Below are 11,403 nucleotides of genomic sequence, written 5' to 3'. Positions count from 1 at the left end.
CCCCCCCCCCCCCCCCCGGGCTTTGCTGCAGCTTTGTGCTCCAGCACGAGAGGCCCCTGGGTCTCCACACTGGGCTGGCTGGGCTCCCAGCACGCCCCAGGCAAAATGGGGACTGGAAACTGTAGGAAAGAGACTCCAGGGAGCTGGCGGGAGAGAGCAGAATTGCACACTGAGAACTGTGCGTGCTGCATCAGACCAGGCCTGAGCTCAGCACTATGGAGCTACAAAGGGTGGGGAGGAAGAGGACATGTGTCTTGGGCCCTCCACCTTCCCTGACATCCTTCAGCACCCAACTCCATGGGGTCCCCAGCTCATCTGGAGTCTTCTCCCTGCCCCAGGTAACCCCGGATGCCAGCAAGCTGGGGATGCCTTTGCTCCCCTGAGTCTCTGTTCTCTGCTGCTCAGCCTGCTAATGAACCTCTTGCTGCCTTAGACTCCTCCATCCCAGATGCTTGGCATCCCAGCCTGCCGACGGCCCCACTCCCAGCTCCTCCACTCCAGTCTCTTGCCCCGTGCATCCCTCCGTCCCCAAGCCCTTGACACCCAACTCTCCACCCCATCCCTCCCTTCTCCACCAGTCTCACCGGGAAGGCCAGCTCACAGAGCTTGTCGATCCAGTCAGCCACCTCCATGCTCTCTGCTGCCAGCAGGTAGCACTTCTCTGTGGTCTCCACAAGGAAGGGGGTGGTCTCCTTGGGGCTGCTGGCATCACTGTTGGCCTCCACCACATGCACACAATCGCTCAGCTTGATGAGCTTCTTGCTGCTCTCACCCTTCTTCAGCTTCTCGGGGGCAGGCGGGCCTGAGCCCTCGAAGAGCTCCAGGCGGGTAGAAGAGCAGGCCGTCTCCCGGTACAACACACCCCAGAACTTTCTCCATTTCTAACAGCAAAAGGAAGAGAGCAAGATGGGTATCAGCCAGCTCCACGTTCTCTGTGAGGTTTGTTCCTCGTTCTCATGTGCTAGCCCCAAGCTGTGCTGTGGGGAGGGGCGCCAGCTGGGGAAATAGGCTGGTCTGAACTAAAGAGGAAAAGAAAACTGCTCCCACTGACATAGCTAAAATGCTTCAAGTTACAATCGGCCGGGAGATAAACTTCCACCAGCTACCGGGTTGAGCTGGGTGCAGTCCTTCAGCCTGGTGTCATAAAGATCAGGCTAGATCATCTCATGGCTCCTTCGGGCCTTAGAAGCCGTGTGGCACATTAGGGGGCATGGCAGGTACCTAAAGGATGCGTGCCTGGCAGGCAGTTTTCAGAGCGTGCCTGTGCTCTGAGGGTAGATTCACTGAAATCAGCACATTTCTGTGCCGAGTTTTGCTTTCGGTGAACCAAGATTTTGTAATGGAAAAACAGCGCTCTAGAAAGTATGTGACTGCTCTGACTCGAGGCTTCACTGATGCATGGCTGTCGGGTGCTCCACAGCAGGACAAACAGACAGACATGCTGCCATACAAAGGCTGTTCTGACCCTGATTGAATCTACAGCAGCTTGCATTTTGGGCCATCGCTCAAAGAAACACCAGCGCTGTCAGGGCTGTCTGTGCACTGACTTTAAAATAGCTCTGTCATAAGTGGTGCTGCCCAAGTGTTGCATGCAGAGATGGGACAACCACTTTTTTGCCAGGTCCTGCAACAACCTTCCTCCTCTGGAGGCCAGTTCTACCCCAGCAGCATGATCAAAGGTGCCAAGGCACCTTCTGCTCTTGGCCAGTTGGACAGATGTTGGACAGATCTTGGCTTTTTGTGTGCACACACCTCCTGAGCGATTCTGCTAAAGACAACTGCAACAAGCACATGCTGCGTACTACACAGCTTCCCGTGCTGCCTGCTCAGCTCTCCTGCAGTGTCACCATGTGCTTGGGTTAGGCTTTCATGGGGGAGAGGCTGCCTCAAGTTATATCTCCCCAGCAGCAGAAATGTGATGGTTATCTGGTATCCTGCCTGCTTTGCTGATGTGGCACCCATCTGCCCCACCTGCCTGGCCCAGTACTCAGGATGGGGGGAACACGGAATGAGTGGAGTGACAGAAATTGCAAGGGCTGCTCATGTGCAGGTTTGCAAGCTAAGGAGACATGCTCTGCTTTTACCCTGCCTTGCACTGGCATTCACAGGATTAGAGACTTGCACATGTGCCTTCGTTCCTGGAGTCCATTTTATGTGCTGATTTGGTGCTGAATGGCGTCTTTTGCTTATTCAGATAACCAAAGGAAAAGCTAAACGAGCTTCCAGGCGTTGCTACTTCGCCCCCAGCCCTGGCCAGGAGGATGCTGGAGTTAATGCAGCATTCAGGTTGCCAACATGCGGGTTAACTTGGACCATGCCCATATTTTGGGTACTTGAGTGCTAGGATCTGGATCAAGACTCCCCTCCCTCACGATCCCTTGCAGGCAAACAAGAAGCAAAAACCTATCCAGGATCCCTAACTGGTTGCTCCCAGCACAGGCCAGGCTGCATCAGCTGATGTAAAGGAGAAAGAGGCCCCTTGTAGTTCATTCCCCCTTGAGCCATCTGTTCCCCAGCCGGGGTAGCTGAAAAGCACAAGGAGTCTAATTCACTGCCTTCTGCCTTCCAGTGCAAAGCCGAAGTAATGGAGGTGACACCTGGGCAAAAGAGAGGGGAAGCTGAAGCTCTGCACTCTGCCTCTTTTACCCTGCTGCCAAGAAGCACACGGGAGAACCAGACACCGCTTACTGCTGAGAGTGAGACTGGCGCTCAGCTCTATCCATCAGGGGCTTTTTCTACTTTTTATCAACTGATGATTTAGCCCCAGGGCCTGTCTGGACCTGGGCCCAAAATACAAAACTTGCCAATGGTCCTGTACTGCCTGGGAGCCTGCGGGGGTATTGGAGCCACAACCCCAGTGAGGGCCTGTCCCTATTCACCCCAGGGTGGGTACACAGCTGTCTGATGTGTCTCTATGTTCTTGTCTGAAAGGTCAGCTTCCCCAGCTCGGGGCAAGAAGTTTCACTGCAGCTGGAGATTATTTCCTTTTTTGGCCTGGCCACTGCATCTCAGAGCAGCCTTTCCATGACCTAGCGCGTGCAGCGAGAAGGTGAAAGACAGCAGTCGGGGCATTCAGCTTGAAGAGGCACTCTTGGCAACACAAGCCTGGCCCAAATCTGGCCAACAATCTCTTGAGACCCATCCAGGAAGCTCCGCTGGGAGCAAGGAGGCCCCTGCAATGGTGCAGGGTGGGGCTGAACCAGGGAAGTACAGTACAGAGGAGATGGGGAGCAAGGGCCTCCGAACCGGCGCAGCAAAGGCTGTGAGTGGCAGACTTGTGGGGTGGGGGTATCTCCCCTGGAGTGAGGACCATCAGCCTGAACCCTACCCCGCAGGGGGCACAAACCATCTCTCTGTCTGCCTGGGGAGCCTCGGGCCGAACCTGCGCAGAGCTGAGGAGCTGTTTATGCCAGGCTGCCATGGCAAGAGTCACAGGGCTGCCCACAAGGGGAAGCAAGAATCATTCTCCCAAGTCACAGGGCTCCCCACAGAGGGAAGCAAGATCCCACCAACACCCTGCTGTGACCAGGGTAGTCACCAGTTCAGCAGAAACCAGAATAACCCGGGCGGACGGAAGGGCAGCTCAAGAGGCTGCAACTGGGCAAGGGACCCCACAGATTGGCCGTGCGGGGAGCTCATAGGGCTGGGGTACATCTCCCAAGGGAGTCCCATGCCTGGCACAAGTAAAACCAGACAGATTCTCTGACTCCAGGGAGATTCCCTGCCTGGATGCTGGAGACAGGGCACCATGGGCACCGAGCAAGGGACAAGGTGGAGCACAAGGGGCCGTCTGCGTGGAGGATGGAGGAAGCCAGGGGTCCAGGCTAGGCTTGGGACCCCCAGCCGGAGGCCCACTGCTCCTCTGCCCTGTGATCACCCCCTGGTCCTTACCTTCCCGAAGGTCTGCTGCTGTTGGAGGTAGAGCAAGCCCCGCTTTACAACCATCTCGTCCATTTTCCAGCCACGGGCATCCTCTCCACACCCCACTGCCCTGCACACCTCTCCCCCCCTGCCACCACCTGCTTCTCGTTCAGCCCTATCTGCTCTCCACCCGGCCTCACATTTTTCACCTAGCACACACAACCCCGTTCACTCTACTCTGTGCCCCAGTCTGGTCCTGGCTCCCACCCCAGCTATTTAACTCTTTCCCTCCCCAATGTCTGCCTCCTTCTGTCTGCGAGGCTGGGCTGGGCTGGCTTCCTATCTTGCTTTCCAACCACGTGACCTGTGGTTGCCTTTTTTTTTTTTCCCCCTCAACATCTACATTTCACACTTTGGCTTCCTGTGCTCATGATCTTACCAAAAAGGGCAGCTGCAGGCGCTGTGCTCAGCAGGGATATTTCTAGACAGACGCAGAGCCTGTAGGCCAACACCCCCGTGTGCACGCACTGGACTCAGCAAGTGTACGCACCAATAACTTCACAGAGACAGCATGCACCGATAGCACATGCTGGCCAGCTCACAGGGATGGCACACACTGGTAGCACACACTGACAGCTTCACAGAGATGACACACACCAATAGCACACACTGACAGCTCACAGAGACGGCACACTTGCACATGCTGACAGCCTCATATGCTGATTGTGCTCACCAACAGACACACGCAGACTGCACGCACCAATTACGTGCACGGACATGCTCACAGTCTGGCACAATCGTGCATGCTGACAGATGCACAGGTGTGCGTGCACACCCTGACACACGTACAGATTGTACTCAAAGACTATCAGCACCGAGTGTGCACTCAGCCTGTCCTTGTTTCCACCTAGGTTCAGATCCAGAAGACCCCCAAAACATGGCATTCGTGAGACTGCTGGCTTGTGCTGGGATCTCTGTCTCTCTTTTGCATGGCTTGATTCTTTGCTCATGAATTCTGATGGAACAGCCATCCTGTCCCTGCAGACAGAACTACGAGGAAGGGAAATTAGGTGATTTCAGGGAAATGAGGACCTACAGCTTCCAAGCCACACGGTAAATAGTGTCGGGTTTAGTCACAAGCGACCTCAGAAGAGAAGCTGTGTATGTCTGAAAGGATGAGACATGAGTGAATGGGGTGCTGTGGCTTGCCACCCTGAAATCACACCTTCAGACAATGGGCAGGGACTCAGCTGTACCTGAGGGGCTGGACACTCCTGGGTGAAATCCAAGGGAGCAGGTGCATGCATCAGCTTGCTGCATGGATGTCTTACTCTGGAAAACAGAACTGAGGCGAACACTATGAAGAAGTCAGGGTCCTGGCCAGCTTCCTGCACAGGGAAGGTGTGAGCAGCAGCAGGCACCAGGCACTTTCCGCAAGCCAGGCAGCATTTCTGGGTGAAACCTCAATGCTGCTGAGCAGCAGCTCTGCGCTCAGATGCAGTTCAAGGCCTAGTTAAACACTCCCTGGTGACCACCTCATTGCTCCACTCCTCTCCACGTGACCAGCAATTATGCCGCTTCATAGTTACGCAGCAGCTCTCTCCCATAAGCACCCCACAGTACTTTGCACAAGACACAGGCAGGGATTGTTTTGCCCATCATTGAAATAGTCCCCTCAAGGCAGGATGCAGCTGCTGCTTCGCTGCAGCATGGCATCACCACACTGCAATTCAGGGCAGCAAGCTGAGAGGGATCCTAGATCCAACTGAAACCACCGGGGGTATGTAACATGAAGGAATACAATATTTCCCCTGCTGGGGGGTTGGCCAGCACACCACAGTCACACAGAAGACCAGATTGTGAGGTCAGTTATGCCAGCATAAGTCTGGAGTGGCTGTATCCACTTCCGGGAGGTTATGCCACACGTGCACTGGTGCGGCTGAGACATGTCTCTGGGCTCTTTGGGGAGGTATGGCAGCATCGTGACTGCTCTGGACCGCAGTTTTAGGATGGCTCAGAGATGGCTGCAGAGAAATTCCAAATGGGCACAAAGGAACCCGATAATGAAATCACTGCACTGGAAGGAAACAGCGAGGGTTTATTTAGAGAGATGATTGGAGACAGGGTTTCTCTTTCCATCACTTCACTGACATGCTGGGCACCCAAAGAATAGGATCCATACTTGCTCACCGGCAGGTTCAGACAGCAGGCATCAGAGCCAGGGCCTTCTGAGCTTCTCTGGGCTCTCCTGATTGCATCCCCTTCCTGGCATATTGAGGCTTGTAGGACTGTCCAAGCCAAGCTTCCTCCATGGGCTGGTCACTGGAGGGGCAGCGGGTCTGAGCCATCTTGGAAGCAGGCTGCACATGCGGGAGGGGCCTGAGCTGGATGCTCTCACCTGCAGGTTGGGCAGATGGGGCACGTTCCTAGCAGGCCTCTGGTCTGAGACAGGAGGCTCGCGGGGTGCAGGTGGTCGAAGTGCTCCAACCATGATCGTGGGCACGTGAAACCCCTCCGAACTCCCTGGAAGCTCGGGCAGCTGGAAAGAGTTGGGGGCACGTCCTCTCACCCCCCGGACAGACGGCCAAGGTGAGCCAAGCCGGGTCTTCTTCCCTGGCATGCTGGTGAATGCCGGCAATATCTACCTGATGCTCTCTTTCATAGCACAGAGGCTATTCCAGGCTGCTGGGGGCCCTGCGTGCACAGATCTCTCCCTCACCCCAGCAGCCTGCCCTTGTGCCCCCAAGGGAAGCGATGTCAGACAGAAAATGGTGCAGATACCTGCGCAGGTCACGCGATCACCTTGACTGTTACACCACAACACGTGTAACCACTTCCAGCCAATCACGAGGCCCCAATTCTGACTATTCCAGACCCACCATGTACGCAGGGTTGGAGGGGGTTGAGGAAAGGAATTAGCTCTGCAGAACTGGCACAGTCCAGTCAAACTTGGGTCACAGATCAAGACAGGGGCAGGGACGGGAGACATCAGCATCAGGACAGAGTCTGCAAGCCAAGTCTGAATGTGAATGATCCCAAGCGTCAAGGGTCCCCGGAGCCAGCATCCTGGGTTGGCTTGTTGGAGCCTTCAGATCCAGATGTGAGCATCTCTGGGTACTGCAGTCCCATCCCACTGCTAGCTCAAGCTAAATTATATTAAATTATCGCATTTTTATTATTTTCATCGCTTAATTTTTTAGTCGTGAGGCTGACAACAATAACAATATTTGCACAATAATAGAGAACAGAGGAAGCCAAAGTCCCTGCCCAGAAATGCAGACAATCCCAGAAAGTAAGCAATACACAAAGCCGACAGAGTAAAGAGGGAAAACGTACAGCCAAATGATCCATGCATTCTCCTGTCTCCGCAGGTATGATGTCCTGAACCAGTCCCCAGGACTCGGGAAAGAAAATCTCCCGAGCCTGCAGTGTTACACACGTGTGGTTTGCAAAGGGCCCCAGTGGAAGGCACTGGAGCCTGGGAGTGGTAAGCAACCATTGGGCAGTCACGTTCACTCTCTACTCAAAGCAGCCAGGGATAAAACTCCTTGGAAGCTTTTAAAAGATAAATGAGTGCCAGGCTCTTCTCTACCCGGAAACAGGCTGTTATTTATACCCACGCTGCAGATAGGATGCAAATGGTTACAGGTCTCAGAGGAAGCCAATTTAACAGCTAATCATTTTCTTTCCTTGAGTGCTTGCAAGCCAAAGGCAGCTTCCTCTAAACAGGGAAATGCACCCCAAGACAGAGGGTGAGAAAAGGCCTATGGCCCACTTTCACACAGCCTTTGTGTCGCTCCTTTACACAGAGCTTGGGTGGGGGACAAAGCAAGACCAGGTTTTGTACTGCGTGAAATGGAACCGGGTGCAGAAGTGGTGCGTGGGTGAGAACAACAGCCCCCTCCTCACTACTACAACACCAAGCTGCACAGCAGTGGTGGTTAGCATTGTTGGTGTGAGCGGCTCCTGCAGTGTTAATAATGGCAGCCGTGAGCCAGGAGTTTCTCGCTTCTCTCCTAACGCCCTTCACAAGAGATCAAACCCACACCTGTGGCTGCTGGAGTCTCAGAGACTGAGGCATCTTGACACCAGAGGAAGCAGGAAAAGCTCTTTCCTCCCAGGCCAGCTGCTTTCCCTGCTTTCCCCCTTCCAGTTTCTGTAGCCCGGGGATAGCTCATCTAGGGCAGGGGCAGGGACGCATCAGTAATCATCGTGACAATCCACCTCTTCCTCGCTAGCCAGGCTCGCTGGAGAGCAAAATGGGGCAACCTCTGCAGAAGGGCCAAGAAGAAGGAAGGAGGAGGGGAAAGCCAGGGACAGTGCCCATATGGGCCCCTTGGCAGCTGCTCCAGGCTCTGCCCCAGCCCCGCCGCTGCTTGTCACCCAGGTCTTTTTCCACCGAACACCACGGCGGAGCCCAGAGACTGATCTGCTTCTGGCTGAAACAGAGGCTCCACAGCAGCCTGCCTGCACATGTGCTGGCACAGACTAGTTTCCCAACCTCTCTGGGCCGGCCTCAGATACTATTGCTTACCCCACTTCCCTTGCAAGCAGGGACAGACACGAAGACTTCGCTGCCAATGGTCTCCCCCACCTACCACTGATCCCTCCCTTCCATTGTCTTTCTCTTCCTTTCATACCTGATTGCCTTTCCCTCCACTTCTATTGTTTTCTCTCTACTGACACAAGGTATTTGCCAGGGAGGATATAAGGCTCCAGGAACTAGCTCTGCCTTGTGGCTCCATGGCTGGCGGTAGAGCCATATAGGTATGACCGGGGGCAAAAATCAACCTGCCTTGCCATTGTGAGCTGAGAATGCCATGGCTTCAGGGCAATCCTGTCTGCCTGTCAGGGTCTGGGTGGCAGACTGAGTATACGCACACTGTGGGCAGGAGGGTGGTACCTGCACTGGTGTCAAGCAGCGTTGCTTTGGCAGTGGCATTGCCCACCTTGTTGTACGCCATGCAGAGGTGGGTGCCTCCATCTGCCTTCCTCACCCCTTCGATCTGTGTCCAGTTCAACAGCTCATATTTCAAAGGGCCTCCCCCTGGACTAAGAGCAGGGAGACAGTGAGTCTTTCACTTGCCAAAAATGCCTGCGCCCAGACCATGCAGAACTGCAGAGGTGTCACGTCCAGCTGGAGAAATGCATGCAGTAGACTGACAGGGTTGCAGTCGTGTTGGTCTAAGATCATAGGCAGACAAGGTTGTTTGAGTAAATCTGGTATCTTTTATTAGACCTACTCAAATAGCTGGGAAAATTCTTCTTTGCAAGCTTTTGGGCATAAATACCCTTTGTCAGGCGGAGGAAGCGTCCGTAGTTGATGTGCAGTAGAGTTACTCACCTGGGCAGCATTGCACTAAGATCCTGCCCCTCAGGGAAATGGGAGATGGATTTCCCTTGCATGAGGGTCACTTACCTGAGCACAGATGTTGGAATCATCTCCAGGCAGAGTGGTTTCCTCTTCCTCCTTCCTCCACTCCACCAGAGCCAGCGGGTAAGTGAAGACTTCACACATGAAGACTGTTGTCTGGCCTGATACATTTGCCTGGTCACAGGGAGGGTGGGTGCTTGATCTGGGGAACTGCAAAGAATATAGCTGAAAGATTGGGGTGTTAGCAACTCAGTAGGCCAGAGCCCTGCACCCTTCCCTTGCTCTGCAGAGTGAACCAGGCCTAGCCAGCCAGCAGTGAGCACAGCAATGAGCCTAACTTTCTGCAGTGAAGTCAGATGAGACAGACAGTGATAAATACACTTGATTTATTGTTCACCATAGATGCTAGGGTTGGGACTGAGCCAGCAGCTCTAATTCTGATCCAGATGGGAATGCCCCTAAAATTAAGCAGGGGCACTGACTTCAGGTTCATTTCTAAGCATTAAATACAGGGTGGATGTGATTTAAATCACTGATCAGGAAGCCTCAATTTAATCACTGTTTTCTACAAAAAGTGCATTCATGTTGTTTGCTATCCTTTATTCTTTTAACTTCTAGAAACTCTGCACTTTTAGAGAAAGGCACGGGCTTGACTCTGTGTACACAAACCTGCAGAGAAACAAGAGGGCTGATGGGCAGGTAATCAGGTCTGTTCTCTCTCACCTCCATATACTGCTGTTCACAAGGATGTTATATCTCTGGAGGCAGAAATCGACTCTTTTGAGAACTGAAAAGAAGCATCACAGAGATGCTTAATGGGATCTTCTAGACTGAGCACTGAGTCCCATTGGGTAGAGTGGCTTTCTTTTAATCTTTACTCATCTATAGAGAAGTGTGGCAGGGCACTTTAGGTGGCATTCAGAAGCCGGAGCAGGCTGTGAAGCAGCCAGCAGGTGCAGTGGGGCTTAATGAGGCAGGCACATGACTGCAGAAGAGCTCCTGGACTGGAGAATGGGGCTGAGCAGCCTCACTATAAAACCAGGCCCTTAGAGCTGAGCAGGCAGTTGCTGCAGGTTGCCCAGTTGGAGCTGCTATTGCTCCTAGAACACTTGGAGGTTCAGGGTAGGAATTATGGGGATGGAGGAGGTTCCTGGTCTTAGTGAAGGACCCAAAAATATACCCTGCCAGGGTAGGATAGTGTGGTAGGGTGGTCCCCAGGAAATGCCACACCAGTGCCTCCCTAGTGAAAGGCAAGTATGGGCTGCTATATAGCCTCAGCCCCCACAGCCTGGTGGGTTACCCCGTAGAGGGGACAGGCAAAGGGTCTATATCATCAGAGGCCCAAGGTAAGGCCAGGGAGCCCCAGTGAGGTGCTGGAGTATTGGGCCCAATAAGAGGGTATGTGAGAAGGCTGCATACAGTAGGGTTCGCATGAGTAGGTCTGAAGCACTGTGCATAGGCAAGCCTTGATTGAGTGAGCTGAGCCTGGAGGGGCCTGAGATAGGGCTGCCCTGGAGCCTCCAGGAATTGGATATAAATCTCCGGGAGATTGCTGAGAGTCACCTGGGAGACTAAATGGTAGGGTATTCATTAAAATAAATATTAAATGTTGAATTTGATTTTATATAGTAGTCCAGTGAGTTTTTAAAATGGAGTGGTCACATGTTTGCCTTCCTCATGTAAAGCTTATGCACTGTAATCCATAACTGATGTATGCAACCATGTGGGCATGTTCATGTTGTGTGTCGTGGGCATGTTGGTGTTCCAGAAGTCTCCCAGAATAGATTTGAACAGAGTTGGCAACCCTAACCTGAGATGAGGTACAGATGGTAAGCAGCTCATTAACCTGACCCGGGTAACCCTCAACTGGTCAATGCTGGGGTCAGGACTAGATCAGTCAAAGGGCTGGAGCATCCACCATGTGGGATGCCCAGAGCCAGGGGCTCCAACTGGAGATGAGGCCAGGGCCTGTGTAGCCAAAAGCTTCCAGGGGGGAGCCATGCCCCAGAGGGAGAAGGGTTCAGGGAGCTTGACAGCCCAGTATGAGGATGGAGATTTCCCACCTGAGCAGGAGGGATCTAGGTGGGGTCCAGATGTCAGGCAGGCATGGAATGAGGTCTGTCTTGGGGCCAGAGCTACACAATGATGCCATCTGCAAGGCATGGGAT

At 53.6% G+C, this 11,403-nt stretch overlaps 1 protein-coding gene across 2 annotated transcripts in view; it reads right to left on the bottom strand.

Annotated features, from left to right (window-relative positions):
• Window positions 1–4,275, bottom strand: part of DOK2 (docking protein 2) — a 10,780-nt gene extending 6,505 nt beyond the window's left edge. For both annotated transcript variants that reach the window (XM_019514500.1, XM_019514501.1), the window contains exons 1-2: window positions 3,892–4,275; window positions 585–881 (exon numbers count right to left, since the gene is read on the bottom strand). In XM_019514500.1, coding sequence (XP_019370045.1) covers window positions 585–881; window positions 3,892–3,954 — 360 coding nt within the window. In that variant the 5' untranslated portion in view covers window positions 3,955–4,275. The remainder of the gene's footprint in view (window positions 1–584; window positions 882–3,891) is intronic.
• Window positions 4,276–11,403: the final 7,128 nt, after the last annotated feature.

Source organism: Gavialis gangeticus, unplaced genomic scaffold, assembly GCF_001723915.1.
Source record: "Gavialis gangeticus isolate Ggan-Ray unplaced genomic scaffold, GavGan_comp1, whole genome shotgun sequence".
Lineage (NCBI taxonomy): Eukaryota > Metazoa > Chordata > Crocodylia > Gavialidae > Gavialis > Gavialis gangeticus.
This window is presented reverse-complemented; position numbering and strand designations above follow the sequence as displayed.